The sequence below is a fragment of the Sander vitreus genome, chromosome 8 (assembly GCF_031162955.1).
Source record: "Sander vitreus isolate 19-12246 chromosome 8, sanVit1, whole genome shotgun sequence".
Classification (NCBI taxonomy): Eukaryota; Metazoa; Chordata; class Actinopteri; order Perciformes; family Percidae; genus Sander; species Sander vitreus.
Window position 1 is genome coordinate 21,710,706 of NC_135862.1, and position 26,954 is coordinate 21,737,659.

General features: G+C 41.3%; 1 protein-coding gene across 4 annotated transcripts in view; it reads right to left on the minus strand.

The window, feature by feature from the left end:
- The window catches only part of furinb (furin (paired basic amino acid cleaving enzyme) b), a 79,436-nt gene that overhangs the window by 19,469 nt on the left and 33,013 nt on the right, over nucleotides 1-26,954 (minus strand). For 3 of the 4 annotated variants that reach the window (XM_078257483.1, XM_078257482.1, XM_078257485.1), the window contains exons 3-8: nucleotides 25,200-25,298; nucleotides 16,465-16,560; nucleotides 15,510-15,590; nucleotides 14,816-14,944; nucleotides 14,593-14,669; nucleotides 858-946 (exon numbers count right to left, since the gene is read on the minus strand). In XM_078257483.1, coding sequence (XP_078113609.1) covers nucleotides 858-946; nucleotides 14,593-14,669; nucleotides 14,816-14,944; nucleotides 15,510-15,590; nucleotides 16,465-16,560; nucleotides 25,200-25,298 — 571 coding nt within the window. The remainder of the gene's footprint in view (nucleotides 1-857; nucleotides 947-14,592; nucleotides 14,670-14,815; nucleotides 14,945-15,509; nucleotides 15,591-16,464; nucleotides 16,561-25,199; nucleotides 25,299-26,954) is intronic. The other variant, XM_078257486.1, reaches the window with a different exon arrangement.

Here is a 26,954-nt window from a genome sequence, read left to right on the forward strand (position 1 = left end):
ATTTGGGAGACAAAAAACACATTTCATACTCAATTTGCGATCACAGGTTTGATTTGAATGAACCCCTCTGAAGGAATATGTTCTTTCTTAATGCATATCTGCACATGCTGACAGCATTATTATTGTTCAAACAAGATCCTGTTCCAAAAGTCTTACTTTGACCAGCTTTTTAGGCAGATGATTTAAACAGTGGTATGAATAGATGTCCACTGGGGAAGTTCCCTTGGCATCAACATAATACAATAGGCATAACAAAAGACTCAACAAAACACTAAAAAAATTGAACTGCCTTTTTATCTAATTGGTGGTAGAAAGACTGGAGTTTCAGGACACGTGCCAAATTAAGGTGGAGTGAGTTATCATATTTGCTGCTTTGACTAAAAAAAAAGTTCACCATGTCAAAAACTTAAATCTGAAAGTTTCTATGCATTGCTTTAAACAAAGCCACTTACAGTATTTCCAGAAGAAAAAGCTAAAGCTATTGTTCTCAGTAGCATTAGAGCAAGCACAATTCACTGCACGCTCAATGTAGCACACTTTCACTTGTGCATCTAAACAACAGGCAGCCAATCAGTCGGTAAAAGATAGTCAATGGTCCAAAAAAAACCATTATGGATATATATTACTGGGTCTATAACAAAATGTGAAGACGCAGCTAAATCTGTGATTCAGATTCAGGTCCCGGACTAAATAGAGCCTAGCTGAAACAAATTCACTTCCACGTTAATTAGTTTGAATGTGAATATTATTGTGCATACTATTTCTAATTAAAAATAATATTCAACTCATTTGAATGAATATTATTTCTAATGAAACATTGTTCCCAATTGAAAATCCCAATGGTCTGCTTCACTCACCTCCAATTTTGGCATTATATGCCACACCTACACCGCACACACCGTTGTCGGCTGCTGCTGCAACTTCTCCTGCACATCGAGTTCCATGTCTGGGGAAAAAAAAGTCAAAGTCACAAAGGCGAGAGGAGGATTACAGAGAAACTATTTACATATCAAGCAGGAGCATCACAATAACTCAACCAAATACTGACAGCAGAAAAGCAGCAATTGTTTGTACTGTAACTTCCTGAACTGAGCTGGGCCTTCAAACAATACTGTAGCTGAAGTGTTGCTAAAAAATACACCACAGTCAGAAGAGAAACCCAGTGGCCCTTTTGTGACTGCAGCACACTTGTGTCAGAGTTTTAACAATAAGAGCCAGAGAGCCTGATATGCCTTTCTGAATGAAATATCTATTCATTAGAGTACTTTTAGAATTCAAGACTTACTTATACAAAAGCAGGGAGCCACAACCTTCATGGTAATAATGACTTACAATAAAAAGTATCAGGGACGCACTAGATTTCTTTTTCACACAGCACAAAAAGCACCAACAAGCAAATGCTGGTGTAAAAACTTCACTGTCTGTGCTCTGTTAAAGTTAGAGTACGACAATTATACATACAGTGGGGAGAACAAGTATTTGAAACACTGCCGATTTTGCAGGTTTTCTCACTTACAAAGCATGTAGAAGTCTGTAATTTTTATCATAGGTACACTTCAACTGTGAGTGACGGAATCTAAAACAAAAATCCAGAAATTCACATTGTATGATTTTTAAGTAATTAATTTGCATTTTATTGCATGACATAAGTATTTGATACATCAGAAAAGCTTAATATTTAACACAGAAACCTTTGTTTGCAATTACAGAGATCATATGTTTCCTGTAGTTCTTGACCAGGTTTGCACACACTGCAGCAGGGATTTTGGCCCATTCCTCCATACAGACCTTCTCCAGATCCTTCAGGTTTCGGGGCTGTCGCTGGGCAATATGGACTTTCAGCTCCCTCCAAAGATTTTCTATTGGGTTCAGGTCTGGAGACTGGCTAGGCCACTCCAGGACCTTGAGATGCTTCTTACGGAGCCACTCCTTATTTGCCCTGGCTATGTCGTGCTGGAAGACCCAGCCACGACCCATCTTCAGTGCTCTTACTGAGGGAAGGAGTTTGTTGGCCAAGATCTCATGATACATGGCCCCATCCATCCTCCCCTCAATACGGTGCAGTCGTCCTGTCACCTTTGCAGAAAAGCATCCCCAAAGAATGATGTTTCCACCTCCATGCTTCACGGTTGGGATGGTGTTGTTGGGGTTGTACTCATCCTTCTTCTTCCTCCAAACACGGCGAGTGGAGTTTAGACCAAAAAGCTCTATTTTTGTCTCATCAGGCCACATGACCTTCTCCCATTCCTCCTCTGGATCATCCAGATGGTCATTGGCAAACTTCAGACGGGCCTGGACATGCGCTGGCTTGAGCAGGGGGACCTTGCGTGCGCTGCAGGATTTTAATCCATGACGGCGTAGTGCGTTACTAATGGTTTTCTTTGAGACTGTGGACCAAGCTCTCTTCAGGTCATTGACCAGGTCCTGCTGTGTAGTTCTGGGCTGATCCCTCACCTTCCTCATGATCATTGATGCCCCACGAGGTGAGATCTTGCATGGTGCCCCAGACCGAGGGAGATTGACCGTCATCTTGAACTTCTTCCATTTTCTAATAATTGCGCCAACAGTTGTTGCCTTCTCATCAAGCTGCTTGCCTATTATCCTGTAGCCCATCCCAGCCTTGTGCAGGTCTAAAATTTTATCCCTGATGTCCTTACACAGCTCTCTGGTCTTGGCCATTGTGGAGAGGTTGGAGTCTGTTTGATTGTGTGGACAGGTGTCTTTTATACAGGTAACAAGTTCAAACAGGTGCAGTTAATACAGGTAATGTGTGGAGAACAGGAGAGCTTGTTAAAGAAAAACTAACAGGTCTGTGAGAGCCGGAATTCTCACTGGTTGGTAGGTGATCAAATACTTATGTCATGCAATAAAATGCAAATTAATTATTTAAAAATCATACAATGTGATTTTCTGGATTTTTGTTTTAGATTCCGTAGATTTTGTTTTACATGCTTTGTAAGTAGGAAAACCTGCAAAATCTGCTGTGTATCAAATACTTGTTCTCCCCACTGTACAAAGGAAAAGGTGCAGTGTGTATTGAGTGAGTGCAATTGTCACTTGATGATTAGATGAAAAACATTTTTTTTTGTATCCAATCAGGTTTTAGTAACATTTGTATCATGGACACCCACACACAACCCATAGCCCCAATTAAGCAGATTCAATTTTCAATGAATAATAAGAGGGACTTTGATTGTTGCTTAGGTGAATATCCAACTTTTATCCTATAAAAAATAGTTTGATTTTAAACCAAGTTTTATGTAAAGAAAAACTTTGTTTTTCTAACCAATATCCTCAAGGACAAATGTTATATATGCTATATAGCATGTACAAAGCTTGAGATCTATGAACCTGAGAGTACAATAGTAAATACAGAGAGCCCCTTATTTCACCTCTAAGCCTACTCAATGTCTCAGAAAGAAATATTGGAAATCTTTTCTCCTGTTGTACGTGCTACACGGTTACAGGTCACGGTTGCTTTTCAATCAAAAGTAACTGAAGTGAAACCTGAGGACAAACACCTGTCTAAAACTAACTTCACCTTGACAATCACTGGCCATCCAAATGAGATATGAGATGTTATCGATGTACATGAATTATTCACTGAGTCCCTCATCAATACCTTCAACCAGTCTTGAGTTTCAGAAAACAGACAGGTTCCCCATGGAGCGTTGTCTAGATGTCAAATACACCAACACTACACCAAAAAATAAAAATAAAAACTCCAACGCCCCCCAAAACAACGTGCTTTATTAACTACAGATCAGGTCTTATAAAAGACAATGGGAAGTCTAAATTGAAACCTTTACAGCTTTGCATCATTCTAGGCAACAAAAAAAAAAAAAGCAATCGTTAGTGAAATGGATTTAATTTGTTTCATTGACTTCAGGGGTTGAAGCAGTGTGCTCAGACTGCAAATGGATGGAGCAGAATGAGCATTTGGCATTTATCACAGGTCATTAAGATTGTCTCCTGATTACAGCGCAGATATCTGATCAGGAGGTGTACAGTACAGTTTCACACCCATTTCTGGGATGTGTTGTGTGAATGTTATCAGAACAAAGCTAATTACATCCACAGCTTTTTTTGGAAGAGCCAAAAAATGACTTCCTTTTTGATCTCCCAACCTCCCCAAATGATGAGGCAGAGGACAAAGTCATTTCACAGGGTCAGAGCATGGCTACGCCTCCAGCTGGGATGCTGATTAGACTTTGCGTAGCTCTGTGATATATTACACACCCGCTAATTCTCAGTTTTGTTCGCTTTAAAACACTTTAGCAGATGATTGCTGCTGTTTTCTTCCCTCTTCTTCTTCTGTCTCTCTTTTTTTTTTACTAGTTCAGGATTTACAACATCAAACAAGAAGAAAATAAAAGACGATATGGACTAAACAATGTTGCCTCCTAACAAATCATTTATTACATGACCTGTCAACAACTACAAGCATTAAAGTGATTTTTAAACAAGTAATCAACTGGCCTGACAGGGCGTATTTTTCACTGACGAATACGCCCTTACACAAGGACCTTGGCCCAACATATGGCAGGGTGTAATACATCACAAATGCAATTAAATTATCATCACCATTATCAAGAGGTTAAACTACATTGCTGTACTGCTAACTAGCTTGTATAAATGGCAGCAGTTGATAGAGAGTTGACGGCTCCCTCAAGAACAATATATGTACTCAGGGGTTAAATTGGAACTTATTACGTGGGGAGGCCATTTCTTAGCAGCAGTATGTAGCAGCAGCAGCAGCAGCAGTTTTTGTGAAAAATCCATCAAACACCATAATGGCCTATTAAGCATCAGAGAATCATTGTAATTCACAGGCACAAATCAAATGTGTCTGATTATCAAAGAACCATCTAGCGTATTAAAAAGCTGAAGACGTAGTCCACAGTCTCAGACATTCAGCTCCCAAGTATGCTGATCTCTGTACAGCAGGACATCTCTGTCTGCATGTGAAGTGACGAGCAGACCTTTAAGGGAGCATCTATTGTTTAATCAGAGCGCTATTAGAGGCACAGACCTGCCTCCTCATTACATCTTAGCTCACCACTGCGCGCCTAACAATGTCTGACTGACTGGCTCTACAAGCTCGTCCACACAAGTCAATTACGTTATTATGTGGCAAAACACTACAGAGTGGGTGCTGAATGGTGTCTGCCAGTCATTTCCAGCCAGAAAAACAAAATGTGTGCGAGTGACTAGTGAGAAGACTGTTTAATGACATCAACAAAGCTCGGCATCAGTGCTACTCAGGACAGAGCACAATTTCACCCACTGCATTTTTATGAATGTGCCTGCTTAACATAAAAACACAAGTAGGAGAGATCTATATTTGAAGACATACAAGACACTAAGTGTGTCCTCTGTAATTGTATGTAGCAGTGGGTCACTGCTGCACACCATTCTCCATTTTAATGTGTAACGATCCAGTGCAGGTTCCAACTTATGAGCTATTTTTCTTGGAAATTCTATCTTAAAATGATTAATACATCTTTAGGTTAGCACTTGTTGGTTTAATTTGAAGTTTAGCTACATTGTAAAGCAATTTTCATGTCTGAGTAAACAGAGGAAAATGATTTCTAATGAGAACACATTCTTTCACTACACGTTAATACACAGGCCAGGGAGCCTGCGACCATCCACACTGGCCAGAAACACACACAGTCAGCACCATGGCCAGCCAGATGGCTTGGTCCAAAATACTACATGCTTGCAATGTGCAGGCATTTGCAGTTGAATCACACTTCAAATAGCAGCTTCAAATGTCAACTCTCAATGTTGTTTAAAAAAAAAAAGGAACAAAAAAAAGCTTGGCTCACAGCATTGCCTTTTAAAACAAAGCTCTGAATATGTGGCTGGGAAATAAATTGTTTTTTTCCTAAATATGTGATTAGTGACCAAAACCAAACAATCCCAGCTCAAGCTGAAAACAAAGGCGTGTGTTGTATTTAAAATTCAAATGAAAGCCCATGACGGTTAATACTTTGACATGAGGTCTGCGATGCCTTTAGTTGCAACTACCTGCACGTACAGTTATTGTTTCATTCACAACATCGTAAAAAAAGGCTTTTGTGCTCCAGACAGCACATATCCTAAGACCAAGGAGCTGCAGCCATAGATGTGATGCCAGGCAGGGGATTTAGCCAAGATGGACGAAGTCAACACAAAGCCAGGGGCCTGGAAAGATGTTTATAGAGAAGCTGTACACACCAATATGCAGCTGTTTTGAATACTATCTGCATGTGCACATGCATGTGTGTGCGAATGAGTGATTGGCCCGGATTGAATCCCGCTAAACCAGCCAGACAGCTTAATATATCCAGGGAGGCTCAGGTGTTGCAGAGCAGACAAAAGGGTTTGAGGCGAAGCCACAGTTCTATCTGCCAAATGTCCATGAAATGAAATGATTTCCGAGACACTTTGCTGAATGCCTCAATTTTTTATCCATTTGAAATAGATTGGAAGAGGTGTCAGACACGACGACTCCCCGGGTCATGCTTGAAAAGTTAAAGTTTATACAAAAGATGTGGGAAAACAACAAACACTTTAAAAATAGTGCAGCCCTATGTCAGGGAGAACGACACAGTGAATAAATCATTAAAGTGTGAGCCGGAGGATGGCAAAAATGGCATGCTTTGTCTAAAAGGCTGTGGAGAAAAGACCAAACAAATCGAAAATAAAAAGACAGCTGAACGAGAGACTTTCTATTCACACAGCCAATGTGACCTGCCTTATCTTATCAGAAGGAGCAAAGGGACAGAGTGAGGTAATGCTTTTATCTCCTCCTCAGGACAAGGCACCATATTCGGTCAAGTCATTGCCCTGCCATTTACTGGAGAATGTAGACATGTCACCCAACACAATCTCTCTTGACAGGATGCAATGCAACCAGAGATCATACAGAGTTAATATACTGTGCAGTGCAGTTTATTAATGTACAGTATGCAGACAAAGCCATCAATTATATACTAAGAATTCTACATTGCAAAAACAGCTTCTTCTTATTGAAGGTGACACTTCGCCCACATTTTGATCAGGAAAACTAAGTACCCTGACTTTTGGTTCCAAGTGTGGGTCAAGCTCCAAAACTTAAATTTCCCATAATGCAGCTTGACAGCATCTTTCATTAGACTCTCCTTGCCTCATATAGGCCCACTTCTTTCAAACACAAAACCGCCAGTTTATAACAACTTTTAGAAAGCTCCTCCAGAGCCACGAAAACGTACACATTTATTTTAACAGGCTGAGTAGTAGTAATCACTGTGATGAATTAACTGAACTCAGATAAAATCGGTGGAGTGCCCATTTGAGCTAGATGAGTGGACCCAAACGATTCAACAAAAGTTTCACAGTTCTGTAGGTGTTACTACCAGCAGATGAGTGAGAAAAGCACATTGTTTCTCGAAGCTGACAGGGCATACTTGTTCATTCAGCACAACAGAGAGACATGTATTCAAGCACTGAGAATTTATGTTAACAGTTGGTAGACGAATATGATCACACGTACACACTCATGTAGTATTTGGGTTGTGTTGTATAGAGCATGTGTGTTGAATATGCATCACTAAACTGTAGGATCTGTCTCTTAGCACTGCTCTGTTGGTTGATTTATATTTGTTTTTAGAGGGACTAAATAGGTTCCGTTTATTGGAGCTGCCAAAAGGATCAGGCTATTTTCTGCTCAGCTGTGGCCTTAGGCAGGTCTGTTCAAATGGTTACACTGGAGTGTGAAGTGGAGATCTCTTCATTGTGTGCTCGAACACAGAGGAGCTGTCTCCTGCCTTGTAGAGAAGATAATCACTTTGTTTAAAATTCCAGGTTTTCATGTACTGGGTTTGAGAAAACCACAAATCATTTTCATTTCTGGCTACTTAGAGTGATGACCCCTTTTCTTAATTGTACAATATAATGAGCAGTGGCAAAGAAACACTTTGGAAAAGTTGTCAGTCCATCTTCCGGAAAATGTAGATAGACACGGTAACTGTCATGCCCATAGGCAATCTAGAGTTTTAAATCCATCTGACTTGCATATCCTTATGTGGGAGTACATTCATGGGGACATGGAAGGAAAAAAATCTAACTCTACAAAAAAGGGGGCCAGAAATCGAAATGCATTTTTTTACTGCAAGGCAACAGCTGCGCTACTCTGAATAAAATTCATTACTCTGCTATATGGAGCACTATGGTAGGAGAGGAAATAAACAATTTTAACGGGACTATTGTGGATAGAATGACCATTGCCCAATGATAAAGTATCTAAAAAGGACATAAATGAACACAAGAAGAGAGATGTACAGTGTCTCAGTGTGGGTTACTGAAAACAAACTAAATACAGTCTGTCAAGCAATACAGGATGTTAAAAGTATTCCAGATGGCTTAAAAGTGATCAAACAGTAACCTAAATGAAAAAGAAACTAATTGCTCAACATTGCCTAGCATGTCTGAACTGGACTATCTTCACACAGACACTACTGCTTTACCATCCCATTCAACAGTATTCAACAGTCAGCTGAGCAGGGTAATACTGACTGACTCCAGGTGGTCAGACTGCCACCTCCAATCACCATGGGCTAGACCTTGTCGAAATGTTTAGAAAATAGCAGCTTTCAATCACACCCAATCCTTTTCTTAAGCAAAGATTTTAATAGGAAAGCAGACAGGTTTAAGAGTGAGGTTCCTGCCAACATCACCTCCAAAAAATGTCTGCCTGGCTGTCTGGAAAATAAACACGCTGTTCCAGGCAGAATAAACAAGACGCAGGAAGCAGAATTACATTATTCAGGCCTGACAAAGGCTGGCAGCATTGTAAACAATAATTGATAAACCCAGTGTAAACAGTGGAGAGCATTTATCTGCACTGTGTGATGGCCAGAGTAAATAGAGAAAATATATATATTTTGTTTTCCTATTCTTTCTCCGTTCACACCGCCAACAGTCCGCCTTAGCGTCTGAGAAAACGTATGTCAAGATGTCAAGGCTCAGAATGACAAATTAAGTCTCATAATAAGGCTTACACAAGTTTCCTTTTCACCAAGGTACGCTCACTCTTTACGGTTTACTTGTGTTATACTGGGTAGAGTGCATCTTCTGCATGCATTAGTGGATTAAGAAACAACTGCCTCTATTCCGCAACACAAGTACTTCACACACTAAAGTTTGTCTATTTAAAAATGTGTTCTGCTTCTTAAACCACCAAGGACAAACTATAGCTCTTTTGTCAAAAAAAACAAAAAACATACTGAATGCTGTTGCTTGAGGAATGCCAATTATACACAATGTTGTGTTCTGAAATATGTCAGCAGCAAAGTCAGCGCAGCGCGGTGCGACCTGCTGTGTCAAACACTGTAACAGAGGCACAAAAGCAGACGACGCAGGAGGAAGCCGTCTTCTTTGATTTGTGCTCTCCTTCAGTCTGATTTGTCCTGTATCACACCCTTGACGACTCAGGTTTATGTCATGCAGTATGTGTACAGAAGGGCTATGGATTTGCAGAGCACAGGACAGGCATTTTCATTTGCATTCACATACTTAAATAGCAAACATCTCAGACCTTATCTGCCACTTGTCTGCCAGCATTTGGCCAAGGACACAGTGCCCGCGGATAATATTTAACCCCATTGCCATTTTCTGGTGTTGCAGCCTGAATTCAAAGTGGATTGAGACTTAAAAATATATACAAAATATTGCACAATAACACATTTTAAATGTTGTGTTTATAGTGAAGCACATAAACATTTAACCTCCAGAGTCTGTAGCTGTCACTTTTTGATTTAAACAATATGGTTGGTTAAGTAAGTATGGAAGTAAATCTGTTTCATCGGAATTAAAAAGCCATTGGATTTCTGGGGCGACCTCTGGCTCACCCAGTAAGAGCGTTCGCCCCACGTTGGCTGAGTCCTGCAGCGGCGCAGGGTTTGAATCTGACCTGCTGCCCTTTGCTGCGTGTCATCCCCCATCTCTCTTCCACTTTTAAATAAGAGGGAAAAGCCCCCAAAAAAATAATCTTTAAAAAAAAAAAAAAAAAACATTGAATTTCTAGCACTGAATATTTATGCATTGAAATTATGTATCAGAATTTTTTGCCTCTAAATTTTACTCTTCAAATTTTCAACAAATAATTCTCACCTTTATTTTTATAAGTTCATACATTCAACATAAAAAAATTCAATACATTTCAAAATACAATGTATTAACTACAACTAATCAACTAATATATTTTCAACTTCCTCAAATTCAACGGGCCAAATTCAGCTGCAAAATGCAATGTTTAAAATTCAGTGTTAACATCCGGGAACCCAAGGAAAAGCAACCGATTCTAGAATCTAGATCGGTAGTTTGCCATAGTAGCTGCAGCTAACAACTGCAAGAAATCAACTGTGGAGAGTTTGAATATGGGCAGTTTTGCTTGAGAAGCTCCAGTCTGACGTGACAGCCAGCTGGTTGCGGCCGACCAGTGACGCTCACAGACCCCGCTGTCAGCTGGAAGTCTCTCAATAGACTCATGGACAAGTTTATTTCCTCCATCGTTTGTTTAAATAACAAAACACAATTATCCATTATAAGATAAACGGCAACCTGTGGTCATCTGCCTAATTGGCAAGAAATCACTGATGAAGGATGAAGGTCTTTAAAAAATATAAAAAAATTGTACCAAGTACAGTTTTTGGAACAATTTGTTAATATCACTAACATCTGTTTTATTCATCAAAGACGCTCCAGAGAACTCACATTTCCAAAATAGGTCAAAACATAATTTTCTTGCTTATACATTTGTTAATCCATAAACATATTCACTAATTTGTGTGATTATCAACGCTAACATTTCAAATAGAAAAACTTTACAAAAACATTAAAAAGTACCCTACTAAAAGTCACCACCCTCTTTGCCTCTTAATGATTGCAGGGGATGCCTGTCCATCCTTGATTAATGTCATAAGAAATCAATAATTGAATGGAATGAAATCATGAAAAAAGTGTGTATCTTCTGCAGTGACTGGTGCAGGTGCATTTAGCATTTTTCCCATCCAGTGTATTTCTGCTGAAGAAGCAGAACTTTCATGGTCAGAGAAACAAATAGCCATGTGCCACCAAGGACAAAGCAATTTGATAAGGCGAGAGAAGCGTGCAAACACATCTCTTGGTCTTTCTCAATGCCACCAACCAGATTAGCCACCACACCTCTTCCTTCATCTTCCCAGCCTTGAGCTTAAGTCACTTTAGCATTCGATTCGGTGCTGATGGGTTGGTTTGGACTGAAGGGCACACAAGGATGCGTAGCATGCCAATCATTCCCCAATAAAGGCTGTCACTGCACAATCTTGAGTGAAAAGTTCTTTACAGAAGCTAATAGCTCTCCACAGGGAAGTTAGAGGAACAGAGACAGTATAACAACCTGAAAGAACAAATGAAATCACCACACCAAGGATCGCACCCAAATAAAAATAAGTCAACTGAAAATCTGCACAGTAGTGTGCCGTTCTGATGTGGAATGAATATGATCTGATGTAAATATGGTAGCAGTTATAAACATAGCACAGCAAGGTAATGATCTTTATCATCTTTTGATGATCACTTTTACACAGCCAGGACCCCAGGAGGTCTCAGGAAAGAATGAATATAATTGAGTATTACTTAAACAAAACATTTACGGTTTTATTAATTTGATTGATTTATAACAATCCGCAAGTTAAAAAATGTTTAGTATTTCATCGTTTAGATCAGTGATTGAATTGTATTTATTTAAATCCACACAAAAGAATTGGATACAGGATGAAGACATTATCTCGGCCTGCCTGACTGACTTTTCTTCTTGGATGTCCACACACCATCTGAAACTCAACCTTGACAAGGCCGAGCTCCTTCCAGGGAAGGGCTCTCCTACCCAAGACCTGACTATAACAATTGACAACTCTGTGGTAGTCCCCACCAAGACTGCTAGGAACCTGGGTGTGATCCTTGACGACCAACTCTCCTTTACTGCCAACACTGCTTCAACTACCCGATCGTGTAGATACATGCTGCATAACATCAGAAGGATACGTCCCCTTCTAACGCAGAAGGCGGCTCAGGTTCTGGTTCAGGCTCTAGTCATCTCACGTCTAGACTACTGCAACTCCCTCCTGGCCGGCCTGCCTGCATGTACCATCCGGCCCCTGCAGCTCATTCAGAACGCAGCAGGTCGACTTGTCTTCAACCTACCCAAGTCCTCTCACTAAAGTGCGGATCGGGCCGCATTTTTCTGTCTGAGCCCAGCCCGTGTCCGACAGAGCAGTAACCGAACCCGGCCCGACAGGCATTAAGATATTTATGTCCGAGCCCGACACAGTTAAAATCTCATTTTTTTTGTCATACTAATGACACATACGTTTGTTTGTGTGGAAAGCCCGCTTTTATTAAGCAACTGTAGGAAGGCATTCGGAAATGTCAACAGATGAGCGCATCAGGGTACCGTCGGGTCCCGACGGGCTCGGTTCGGGTATCCATCCTCTACCTCTCACACTACACCGCTCCTCTGCTCCCTTCACTGGTTACCAGTTGCTGCCCGCATCCGGTTCAAGACACTAGTACTTGCATACAGGGCGACGAACGGATCAGGCCCAGCTTACATCCAGGACATGGTTAAATCCTACACCCCAGCTCGCCCACTCCGATCTGCATCAGCCAACCTGCTTGCTGCCCCCTCACAGTGAGGGACAACTAATCCCTTAATGAAATCCCGACTGTTTGCTGTCCTGGCTCTAAATGGTGGAATGAGCTCCCCATTGACATCAGGACGGCCGAATGTCTACACATCTTCCGCCGCAGGCTAAAAACTCATCTCTCATTTATTGACAGGCTGCGGACAGCAGCTGAAATCATTCTTGTGATTCTCTGCTCTAACCTCACCCTCTACGCCCATATCACACTGACATAATGGAGGAAAAGTGGAGGAAAGTAGAGAAAAAAACTTTCTTGACATGATGAAGCACAAACGGATTACCTGATTGGCTAGACTTCAACCAGCCTTCAACTTAGCCTGCACTCCTTGCAATAATATCTGCCAGAGCTGCCAATGCAAGACTACAGAGCATCTAAAAGGATAAACCCAGAGATGAAAATTCAAAAATCAGCCTTGTGTGTCATCAGTACAAATGAACTGGCCTTCATGGCTATGAAAAATGCCCGCCTCTGACTTTCCTTTGCTTTTTGTTTTCCTATGAATATATTCATATAATCTCATTGTGAGGGGGTTGTGGGCGTTACTCTCTGTCGGCATGTATTACTTTATGGTGATTTACATAACTCATTGGATATAATTTGCCCACAATTCAGTCCAAACACTGCAGCGCCACGCTTGACACACCCTTGCTTTTCATTTCATGCCCATAAATTGATCCAGTCCGAGATAATTAATTTAGCAATTCCATTGACGTGAGTAGTAGAGTGTGTGTGAGTGCATATCTGTGTTTTTATGTGTGTGTATGTGTGAGTCTTTCTGAAGTAATGGCATGGTGGTGCAGACAGGGAATAATTCCCTCCAGTCGTGCTTTGTTTCATCAGTTGGACAGAGTGGGATCTACTTGACACCGACAGAAAGGGCTGGGGTCGCTCTGCATGACTGCTCCAGCTGTCGGCAAGGACAAGAAACAAGGCCTATGCTCAAAAAACTGCTGATGCTACTGTAGCCTTAAGATTAATAAATACTTTTAGAATGACGACAGAAAGAAAGAGAGAGAGATAGATTGAAGAGTTAACAATGTGAAAGTTCAAATCAGAACATCTGCGCAGATTCTCATATAAGAGTTTCTATAATCTCATGAAAACTCGTTAAAGCTGATTTCGCTTCTCCCTCTGACCAAATGTGCTGTGAAACCCCAACTAAAGAACAAAAAACAACAACAAACTACTACAAAAGGACTTGGTGGCAGTTGTCCCAGAAAAGAGAGAGAGAGAGAGAGAGAGAGAGAGAGAGAGAGAGAGAGAGAGAGAGAGAGAGAGAGAGAGAGAGAGATTTGAGACAAATCCTGCTGTGCTTTCATAGGCTGGATGTGGCTTCTCATCTGCTCCAGGGGGATTGGACTAAGGCAGAAGACCATGGTGTTCGGAGAAATGGGGAGAAGGGAGGAGATGAAGGTTTAGGATTCGCCTTTGCTGGAGCTTTAGTGTTTCATCACTAAATTGGGGCAAATAAGTGGCTGCGGAGCTGTACGGAAGGGACCTTAAAATGCAGCTACAGCAGCTCGGCTTGTGTACTGAAGCAAGACAAAAAAAAAGAAAGGGAACTATCTTTCAAGACTTTGCAGAATGACTGCACCAGTGATTTCAAACTTTATATAATAATTGGTTTTTAAATGTAAATCCATCAGCCAAAAGAACTGGACCAAAAGCAGTATAGACTTGGTGCTTTCTCACCATGTCATTCCCTGTCCACTAACATTTCTCGTTTTTTACAAAACAACGAAGAGGTTAGGAATGCACTTGCTCACTCTCACAACTGAAATTGATCAAGTCTGCGCATTCTCGCCAAATTTCCATAAAGACTGAAAGCCCGGATCTAATCCTAGTTGTGGTGTTGCCAGATTGCGGCTTTTGCCAAATTACCTGTTCTCATTCCGCTGAGTGTATCTTGGTTGGGGGTCAGCATCTCCATCGTTAACGTCATAGCTGGCCTCAGGGTCCTAAGACAGATGGGAAAACAGGACATCAATCATGTCATTTGAACTTCAAGCTCTCATTTAACATCGTTTCATTTTTCTCTGAAAATGTTCTCTGAACGTTGTTTACAAACGGGGAGGCTGCGTCATACTTTGTATGTTTGACTTACGTAATTGCTGACGAGATCTGGGTGGTCTTTCTCAATGCCATCGTCCAGGATAGTCACCACTACACCTCTTCCTGTGTAGCCTTGAGCCCAGGCTACTTTGGTATTCAAGTCTTGATGTGTTGGGGTGGACTGAAAGAAACGCAAGGGTTTTGTTCAGCTATCAATCTGCTGTGACTGACACTTTTCCAGACGGACCAATAGAAAATGTGTGTGTATTTGTGAGAACAGCTTAAATCAACTGTAAAGACCTCTGCTCGCCACAGAACGTTGTGTTAAAAACAGAAATGCTCAATACAAAAATAAGCACTGAGACATTAAAAGGGAAGATCAGAGGTGGTTCATGGACATTTAAAATCCAATTTGCAATGCATCCCCGCGACATGTCTGCCTCCTCGGGCTGAGCTGCTCGGTGTGAGCATCCTACTGTAGTTAAGCTTTCATAAAAAAAAGACAGACAACCTGTTGCAAGTCAGAAATCTTGGTGAGGGCATTTGCCTCTCTCGCAGAAGAGATAGCAGTCTGTGAGATTTGAGAGGAGGGGGAGGGAGACGAATAGGGGGATATGGTCTGGTAAAGTGTGATTTGGATGATTAACATTGGTACAGTGAGAAGTATAAAGAGAAGTGAGTGCTAGAGATGAAAGAGATGGTTAAAGATAAACATGGGTAGGAATGGAAACGATATCACAGACAACCTTCTCTGCCCCCTTTTTCGGTTTCCTGCTCATTTTTCTCCACAGGGCACGACTCCTGCACGTGCACTTCTGCGAGGATACCTGGACGTTTAGGTAAGTACAGTTAAATTCCTGGATGTAGTCTTTGAACTTGCACAGACACCATTCAAAACATATTTTAAGTAAATGTTTGCTACAAACTAATGGGGCCCATGTACTAGAATAAACCAATATAAAAAGCCCTCTACAGTAAATGTTGAAGACAAAACTTCAGCACCAGTGGCATATGCCTTAAGCAAAAACCTTTTTGGCTTGGTTTTAAACTCAGAGCGGCCTAGAATACTTTATATAGGGGGGAAAGTCCTCTAAAGATTAGAGGTCTAATGCTGAATGGCAGAGGTGGTTTCACAACTTCTATTCACTGGTGATTTATGTCTGGGATAGTCAATGTTGTCATTAATCCGTTGCAATGACAGAGGTTTTGTGCATATGAAAAGAAAAAAGGGGAGATTAGGGCAAACAGACAGCAATTCAACTGATCAGACTGACCATGAGGGAATTAATAACTTCTGCCACTGCACTAATGAATACATATTAAATCAGGTATAGAGCTGAAACTATTGACTGCTGTTTAGAGAGGGCTGAATAAGGAGTCTTTCAAGGTTTAATGAGAAATAATTGCAGAGTAGAAACTGAAATATGGACAATACTTTGCTATTAAATCTGAATGCAGACGACCTTCTCCATAGGCTTCAAAATAATATGAAGGCATTCCGAATGGAATACAAAAACATGAAAAATCATTACATATTCTACTGACTGTGCACCTACTAATTTATTTGTTTGGTAGCATATTGCAGATGCTGCTCTAAAATGCTACTGAAAATTACACTATGTATGCCATTTTACGAATAAAACATGCCATAATGCCAGACTAATTAGGTTTAGGCTATAAAGATAGGAAACCATCACACACCAGGTACCACTGCTTGGGGAAATCAGGGTCTGTTGGGTCTTCATAGATATCCCTCTTCTTCCTTTTTTTCACCACTTGCTGCTCCGCCCACAGGACCTGGGGTGCACACGCACACACACACACACACACACACACACACACACACAAACACACACACAGATAAATTGTTGCAATCTCCCACAGATTGTAGACATGGAAAAACACGGTCCCAGCTGTGTTCCAAAAGTAATAACTAGAAACAGAGGCAGAGATGTGAAGCAAATCTAATTTATTTCATTCCTGAGATGATGAGGAAAAGTGGTCGCTGTACAGTGTGCCAGAGAAGGGCCTTTGAAGTCCTAGAGGCTGCTGGGATATGCACAGGATTGGTAGGGTTGGTTGACAGTAAAGGATAATTCCACAAAAAGTAAATAACAGACAGACATACAGAGATATAGATAGATTATTCATACAAGTCATTTTATAGTTCAGTTTCTGAAAAAATAGTTCTAAACATCCTTACCAAAAGCCATACAATAGCAAATCATTTAATGTCTGTCCACTTGCCAGTTGAAATTACTGGTCCACTCAGCATGTTTGTGTTTCTCTTTCATGTCTCTATATGTTTTGACAGGTATGTTGCTTTGTGAGCATGATTGACAGTAGTAAGAATGATATGAGATACCCATAGAATATGATATTTTTGCAGATGTATAAGTTGCACATTTCACTATGTGCATTGATAACTGAGCATTTCATATCCAAGCTGTGAGCTTTTACATAAATAAGTTAGTTACAGAAGTGTGTGCTCCAAAGAACCATCTAGTGTAAAAGACCTGTGGCATCGCTTTAACAAACTTTACACTTTGTTGTGATTAAATAAAAGGCAGGCAGCTATAAGTTGTAAATTAAGGAGCAGCACATTCAAATAATAATTGAAAGCTAACTTGGACTGCTACTGCTGTATTAGAAGGAATTTGCATAGATGGAGAAAAACTAGGAGAAATGCAATGCTGTGCAATGCAAGCAAATGCTGCTGTGCATTGTTATTGTCAGTGATAAATGCATGCTTTGCTGATTTATGCTGAAGGTGACAAAGCTATAACTGATTCCACGTTTGTGTCAAGAGCACTCAAGTGAAGCGTGTCTAAACGTATGCATTTCCTGTACAATGCTCTGCAGATTCTGACAGTCCAACTTGTTATTCAAGCATTTAAATTATTTTAAATCGTTTTTTCCTGTTCGCTTGTTGCTGTCAGAGTTGTTTTGAGTAGTGAGGCTTCGCTACTTGTGAATTTCATGCTCTTACAGTATAAAGCACGTGGTCTGAATGAGAACATGTTCAGTGCAGCTACTTAGGGTGGTGTAGCTCCAGTTGAAAACCTTGCCTCAGAGAATGAAGCCATTAACCTTATTCAAGTGACCCTGGAATAATTAACACTTATCCCATTTCATTACATTTAGGACGGTACACGACTGACCTCGTTGCACTGCTGCCCACTGTACACCAAATTACTATCAGAGTTAAATTACAAACGATTGGCAAATCAGATGACCTGGATACAGCAGCCATCTACTGTAGGATATATAGTGTTTCTTTTATGTAGCACATTAATTCAAATGATTAAATGTTAGCACATTCAAGTCACAGCTTACTTATACAACATCACCTTACAAAAACTGACATTCAGTGTATCGGATGTAATGTAATCTGATCTTTTTAATTATGGAAAATTGTGGATATTTTGTGTATATGTGACTCTGAAAAACAATGACTGAGAAAAACAAGGTTGAATCGATATCTCCCTGAAGACCAAGCTGGTGATAGAGAGCTAATTTAGAATACAGAGACACAGTATAAGCACCACCCCGAGATCTGGAACAAGGACAAAGAACAGCCAAACACAACCACACAAAGAGATGAGAGACAAGAAGTAGGTCTCAACGTGCTCTAGGTCTGTGATACGCTTGAGCAATAAACTATTTGCTCCATCTCTCGCAAAGTGTCCTGAGGGCTTTACTGGCTGATGACTAAGGAGAAGTCATGCTGTTATTGTTTGTAATGCAGAGAGACTGACGGAGAGGCAGCCTGTACTTTGATCTACAAATATGTGCTTACACAGTTTATGGAGAAAGATGATATGTTAAAGGATAAGTCTGGTGATATATATTTTTTTGTAATTATCAATAAATCCCATGAAAAGACCAAAACCAACAATGAGTTGATGCAACAGACACTGTATCCAAAGCCTGATATAGCTTATGTGCCATGTATCTCCAGTGTTTTCCAAAGACTATTTAAAACTGTCACAGACATCAGTGAACCACACGTTTTGATGAACATGGGCACTGTATGGTCAATCACATTTTTTCTTGTGAATTACAAGAAATTAATTTACCGAATAATGTTATTTTTTCAGGCATCTTAAATAATGCAAATAAAACAATCTAAGAGAGACATATCACTCTTGCAGATTTCAGTTAAACTGCTCACAACCCTTGGACATGTGCAACCTGTGAAGAGGGCCATTGCCTTAAACACTCACTATTGCAGCAAATCCGCTGCTGAAAATAGTCCCCAACAAATGCATTATTTCCTTCTGTTCCTCCTGTGACTCATATTGAAACATTTACATCTTCAGTAGGAACCAGTGGGCTTGGAGCTGAGTCCCACAGACTAGCTGGGTATTGTGAGATGAACTAACGCATTGTTGGTTTTGGTCTTTTCATGGGATTTGTTGACAATGACAAGAATATAGAATAGCCTTATCCTTTAACAGTAAGGCCTCAGCATAGTAAAGTGCTCTGAAACACAGCATGCAGTAAGCTGCGTTGCACTGCGGTTTGTACAAAACCAACAGCAGCCAGCCCAAAACTAATCAATTATTTCCCTCATAGAGAAGGTGTGGGGCGTGGAGGGGAGATGACAAACAACCCTCGCAAGCATAATGGTAAAAGCTTATGCAGCTGCCAATGTCATCTTGCTACTGTGTGATTATTCAAAGGAGATGGTGATAAGTGGCATGTTAGCACCACGGAGCAGAGGAAAAGAGACAAAGGAGGCGATGTAAGAGACGGCAGCCGGATTACAGAGAGGAAACACTGTAACAAGCTCAAAGCTAAGCATTGACTAATCTAAATCCAACCATTATGTTTTCACTTTCTTTTAAATGTGTTTTCTTTGAACCAGGTGAAGCAGAACCTTTTATTTTCCCTTTTTGAGGGATCACATGGTCACACGCACACACATATGAATATACAAATGCACATTACACAAACCCACTCACTTGTGTTGTGGTGTTTTTTTGGCAGTGGTCATGCTTTGCCTGAGGTTTGGTCTGTTTTTGGTTGTGCGGGTGGATAGGTAACCTAGGGAAAAACTGTTGCTCCTTAGCCAGAAACTTGACTCCCGGAATAGATGGAGTTCAAGCAAGTTGAACTTGAACCACTGGCAGAGATGAACCTCTTCTGTCAAAAATGTCTTTATCTCGCTGGCTCTGTTGTTAGGGCTCCAGGTTTAAATTCAAGATGCCTACTCTCTCATTTGGTATTGCTAAATGGCATAGACAGTATAAAGGCAATCTAGCACACACTCACAGAAGAACTCAAATTCCATCTACCAGATTAATTTTGCTCCTTGCGAGCCACTTATTAAAGAGGACATCAACATTCCATTGACTGTTTCTTATCAGTCCTGCGGTTTTGCCAGCAGTCCATTCTGCATTTTATCCCTCACCATTGCATACAACTGGAAAATCCAGTATAGTACATCATTAAATCCTCGTTAACAATAACAAAATCTTTGCTTCTGTCACTGTCTATACTAAATCTACTGTAATTTGTTACTGATTTTGGAGCTCTCTAAGCAAATCTTCTGACCATTGGAGCGCCACAGTACTCTCCCAGCTCCCAGGCAGTCACCTGTGTACCCATATGCTCTCAGAGCCTTCTTAACGTCCACTTAGCCTGACACCACTGGACTCACTGAATGTCACCATATCTCACTAATGATGCCTTGGGGCTTCAGCGCTTGTCAGACCACATCAGCCCCTTCCTCAGCCAGCTTGACTTGGGCTTGGGAAAAGCTAGAGTAGTCCTTGAGCTCTACTTGGCAGGCCTACCTTCCTACAGATGGCCCCAATCTGTTCTCACTTCGTAACTGCCCCTTTTGAGCACTAGTCGGGTACCTCTCAAGATGCTTTTAAATAGAAGCAATTTTCACTTCTTCTTCAAGTGCTTCCAATGTAAACATGACAGCAGCGTGTTGCCGAGCAAGGTGGGAGCAGCAATAAAAAATAGAGGGTTTCTGCCCTTTCACACGTGTGCACACATACACCTCAACAGTTCAGGTGTAAATAAAAGCAGCCAAGCCCATGAACACAGCTTGCAAAAGGTTATGACATTCTTAGACTAAAAAAATTACGATATTAACCTTTATGTTTGTCAAGTTATTGTACTACACGCACAAACTGAAGAAGTATAAAGTTAAAAGTATAAAGTAAAAAAGGATTATTTTTATTATTTGTAATTTTTTTAATAATTTATTTATTTTGAACAGGGACAGTGCACAAAAAAACATTAATAGATGTCTTGTGCCAGGTTGTAGCAAATTGCTAGTTTCTGCCCGTAGTGTAAGGCGGCTCAGGTTGATGTGCTATGATCTGAAGTCTGCTAGATTTGACTGTGTATGTTCAGTTGTAATGAAGTGTAATGTGTTTAATGTGAATTTAATCAGTGTAAAGAATGTTTAACCAAAATTAAAGCTGCAAGCAGCATTGGACGGGCCCTCGCGCCTCTGCTCGCGTCGGGGTGACTGGCGGACGCCGCTCCTTGCGACCGTGCATTTGCGCGCACTCAGACACTGCAAATCGTCACCAATGAAAAGGGAACTCCCTGCTGAGTTCAATGATACCTCACACAAGACTCTACGTCACACAGTTCATTAGCTGCGAAAGGGGGCGTGGCCAAAGCATAGGGGTCAGGGGCAAACCTTTACCAATAATAAAGGAAGTCTGCTGAGTACATTGATACCTCACATAAGACTCTACCTTAAACGGGTCACCAGTTATGAACGGGGGCGTGGCTTAAGCATAAGGGGGCGGGCCAAACCATCACAAATTAATAAGGAACTCTCTGTTGAATTCAATGATACCTCACACAAGACTCTACGTCATACAGTTCATTAGCTGTGAATGGGGGCGTGGCTTAAGCATAGAAGGGCGGGCCAAACCATGACCAATGAAAACAGAACTCTCTGTTGAGTTCAATGATAGTTCACACAATAGTGTACAAGAAACGGGTCATTAGTTATTAAAGGGGGCGTGGCTTAAGCATATGGGGGCGGGGCAAATCATCACCAATGAAAAGGGAACTCTATGCTGAGTTCAACGATACCTCACACAAGACTCTACCTTAAATGGGTCACCAGTTATGAAAAGGGGGCGTGGCTTAAACATAGGGGGTGGGCCAAACCATGACCAATGACAAACAAACTCTGCTGAGTTCAATGATACCTCACACAAGACTCTACATCAAATAGGTCATTAGTTATGAAAACGGGGCGTGGCCAACGCATAGGGGCGGGTCAAAACATAACTGATCAAAAAGGAAGTCTCTGCTGAGTTCAATGATACCTCACACAAGACTCTACCTTACACGGTTCAAAAGCCATGGGCGTGGTTACAGTATAGGGACCGGCTCAGTATCACAAGTAGACCACACATTCTAAGTTTCATGTAAATCGGATGATGTTTGTCATATAAGGCTGATTTCCTGTTGCCAGCGGGGGGCGCTATGACCAAAAGTCAATATTGGCCTGTATATGTCCTCAAGCCTGGACTCTTGTTGATTGTGAGAAATTTTAAGCAGATATGACCATGTACACTGTAGTTACAGCCACTTTCTCGTTCACTGCTAAACACTCAAAATGTCCGCCACGCCCACACCGTTTGACGTAAAAGTTTTTCTTTTAATAAGGTGTTGAATTTTTCATCTTTAAGGTGTTGAGATGGTACAGACCAAATTTGAAGTCCATCGGATGAAATCTCTAGGAGGAGTTCGTTAAAGTATAGCACCTTGACTTTTAGGTCTGCTTCCTGTTGCCACTAGGGGGCGCTATGACTTTGAGCCAATATTGGCCTATAGATGTCGTCAGGGCTGGACTCCTATGAATCCTGAAAAGTTTCAAACCAACTGGACAATGTACACTCAAGTTACACCCACTTCCTGTTTCGATGGCGAAACGCACAAAATGGCCGCCCCGCCACGGCCACGCCCTATGACGAAAATGTTTCATCTCTACGGTCTTAAGATGGCACAGACCAAATTTGATCGGATGTAATCTCTAGGAGGAGTTCGTTAAAGTACGACGTGGAAATGGCCAAAATCACACTAATTTCGAACTTTGAATTCAAAATGGCGGACTTCCTGTTGGGTTTAGGGTATGGCTCCAATGAAGTTTCTTGTACGTCTTGACAAGCTTCATATGTGTACCAAGTTTCGTGAGTCTATGTTAAACACACTGCAGGGGCTCAATTCTTTTAACTTTGTAGGGGGTGCTAGCGAGCCATTTTTGTGCGCCTATTCCCGAAACCCTTAAAATACGTAGATTTTCACCAGGCTTGATGTGACCGCCAATTTTGGTGAGTTTTTGAGTATGTTAAGCCCCTCAAAAAGTTGATTCATTTGCCGGAGGAAGAATTCCTTCAGTTTCAATAGGGCCTTCGTCGCTGTCGGTGCTCTGGCCCTAATGAACCAACACATTTGTTTCACGGGTTAGAGTTAGGGTTACCTTTGATGAAGACTGATTTACAACAGGAACTTACAGGAACAGGAACTTACAACTCGCTCTTCTGGCTTCCACTGTCAAAAAAGTTCTGTCTAAAATAGCATTTCCCATATTTGACAAGAGTTTAATTCTCTTTGATTTAAGAAATAAAATCAATACAGTTCTTTTTTTTTTAAACCTACAATAGAATAACAGTGGATACTGCCAGACAATCTCTGCGTAGGAACAGTGCAAACAGTACGGATATGGGTCTGGCAGTATGAAACTGCTAATCTCTTAATACAAAAAATACTTCCTTCCACTATGTTGGCATTTAAATACTGACTCAACTACATCTGGTATACAGAAGCTGAGATTTTGCAGAGCAGGGCTCCAGACTAACTTTTTTTTATTAGTCCTGAGCATTGTAGCCCCTAACTAAAACATTTTAGGGGCACAGGCAGAAAATGTAGAGGCACACATCTTAAATCGACCTGCAATGCAATTTTTCACATTTCCCCCATGTTTTACTGATAAATGCTTTGGTAATAAATACAGAAACTACAATGTGCTGTTTTATTTTAGTTCACAGTCACATTTTAATTGAATGGTGCTTAACAAATGCACATTCAGAAATGTTAACAAAGTATTATTATTGTCAGTGTATTATTGCCTCATACAGGCTCTCCCTCTCTCCTCTCTGTCTCTTTTTTTGTTTACACTGAAATAATCATATCTAAGGTGTTTAAACTTCCATGGAAGTATCTAACACACAGTGTGGGAAATACGGAGTAATGTGGGAGCCAGAGAAAGAGGAGCTCACAACACACTCACACAAGCACGATTTGTTTTTACGAGGTAAATAGTTATGCATTTAGCATCCTGTGTGTATTTTTTATTTTTTCCATAGAAGTGGTCTCCGCTCTCTGCTGTCACATTTCTACCTTTCTCACCCAAGCGAGGGAGCAGTACAGCAGTGTGTGGCAAATTTCGGAGCAGACGTTTAAAAATGCAAATAAATCAGTGAATGCACTACAGCACTGCCGAGGTCTATCAACACAGCTCCGCCGATCGGAAGTGCACGCAAGCCGGGTTGAGACGTAGTAAAGTGAGGGAAAGAGAGGAGGCCTAATGGTAGGCTAAGGCTAACTCCTTATTGGCTATTACTACGCAGCATTTTCTTCACCAATGTACGTCTCGATGTCTTTAGCAAACAAATGGATGATCTTCGGCTGCGGATCACCACTCGTAAATGTATTATGGATGGCAACATCAAGATTTTCACGGTAACATGGTAACAACAGCGCTGTGCAAAAGCATGTGCGGACGATGAGTGTGAAGCCACGAAAGCGAGACCCACGAGTGTAGATAACGTTACCCACGTAGTTGACTAATCACTCACGGATCATCCCCCTCTCACACTAATTGGCCATCTCTGGCAGATTTGCTCTCTCCTCCTTTTTCAACATGAAATAAAACAATAAAAATGTCATTATATTTGCAGGTCGCACATGTGCGAGTAGTTCTAAAATATACTCGCTAGTATGCCAGGTATAAATTGGTGGTTGTGCTGTATGCAAATTCAGAACCCGATGTCCAAATGAAGATAGCATTTAGGGATGGAAAATGTTCTTGTTTTTGGATAGCCTAATGAATGCCAATTTTCCTCTCCAGTTAACATTTAGGTGCAAATAATGATTTTACAAGACAGGAGAAAAAGCAAGGCCAAACACAGAGACACTCCCAGCTGTTGTATTGTTATTTAGCAAATTTAGAGCTATGTGGTGCCTCGGATTGGGTCAGGGGGACAGATGGAAGGACTGGCGAGGACTGAATAGAATACAGAGTTTGATCAGCTGTCATTGATGCTGGCATCCTTTTCTCTTGTGATATACACACTCTCTGTGTGTAATCCAATCTGTCTTTTGGCCTTTTGTTGCCAACATAAGAGTGCTGCAACAAGCTGTGTGAGAGCTAACAACTGCCTTACCTGTGGTTCTTTTTGCAGTCTGATGTGCATCCCCCTGTGGCCAGACAAAGCCCTCTTCTCCACGGCATGATGCCTGAAGTGATAATAATCTCCAAAAACCTGCGCAAACATAAAGGCAAAGGCAATGAGTTCACCTGCAACAAGGGATGGTCTGGATAACACTCTGTGATCACCAAGGCATTCACGAGCACACAAGCAAATGTGTTCACTTCGGAAAGAGCTGAATAGGGATACATCCATTTGGACATTGAAGTCTGTTCTGTCCATATTCAAAGCTAAATGCGAGAAAAAAAACATCTATTACTGCACCGATTGGTAGAAACCATTAGAAATCATTATTTTATTCTTAGCTGCTGTGAAAGTGCTGTAAATGCCACGAGAGTTATGTTATTTTTATTATTTAAATAAGGTGTTACATTTTTCCCTAGCCAGGGCTGTGTTAGATATTTATTCAGTTTAGGATTTGAATAAAGCAAAGAATCATGTTTCAGCTTTGATAAACTAAAATAAGCCGCATATTCCACAGAGCAACATAACCAGAGGAGGTAAGCTGGAAGTGGGGTGAAGAGACTTAAGCTCTTTACAGATTGGAGAAAATCACACACACACATACACACACATACACACACACACACACACACACACACGCACACACGCACACACACGCACACAGAAGTGTACCAACAGAAAGACATCCATTACACAACTGCAGATGGACACCATCTATCAAAAATGATTAGCCGCATCCATTAGACATAGTGTCACTTCAGAGCTAGACAGAAGCATTCCTCGTGTCGCTGTCATTGTTCCATCACACATCCTGCTCATAAAAGAGCTTTTAAGGACAAGCGATTGGGTGACAGTTGTCACCAAAACTGGCCTAAAGTGCTTTTTTTGGTCACCCTTGCTTTTAAGTGACACAGCAGCCTGCGCCTCCCCGAGTCATGGTCAAGGACAGCTGACCCGAGATAAAGATAGAGACTAAATAATACAGACATCCAGAGAGAAGTGTGCGATAAAAAGACAAAAATAACCAAACAAAAGGTGGAGGAAGACGAGGAGCAGCCCAGCCACTCTTTACACCAGTATTCACAAGTGAGAAGCCTCCATTCCAAGAGGAAGCATTGCAATCTGTACAGTAGTGCCACTGGGGACTGGCTCACCTTCACAAGCCCAGTGGAGCAAAGGAAGAGAGAGGGGAGAGGAGGAGGAGGAGGGGTGGATGATGGAGGGAGGCAAGGCGGGCAGGGAAACGCAGGGTTTGACAGGCCGACCAGGCAGGATGGATGTGTGTGAGGATGGAGAAGAGCAGACGCAGCAGGATGGAAGGCTCTCCTGGGGGTGCAGGCTGATTCTGCAGGCTGGCTGTCTGCGAGCCGACCAGACTGGAGGCTGGAGCTCAGAGGCCTAGTATGGCAGCACTGATAGAAAGCTGCCAGCCTAGTGCCGGCCAATTTTACTTCATTTGTCAAATATTTGTAATTAAGACTTGACTTTAAATCACTTGCTGTGATAATTTCCACATACACTGAGTGACCATCCATCTTAAATGACTTCGCGTTGTACAAAAATCATCTGTTTTCCCTAAGAAGTCAGCTTGCACACAATTATGTATAGGAAAGAGAAATAAGGCCGATTTTGTTAGGAGACAGCTCTGCAGAAGGACAATCCTTAAAATTATTAAAAATATGGCAAGAGCAGGAAAAAAAGGAAGCCATGTGTTCAAGCCCAGCATTATTACTAAGCTACCAGATA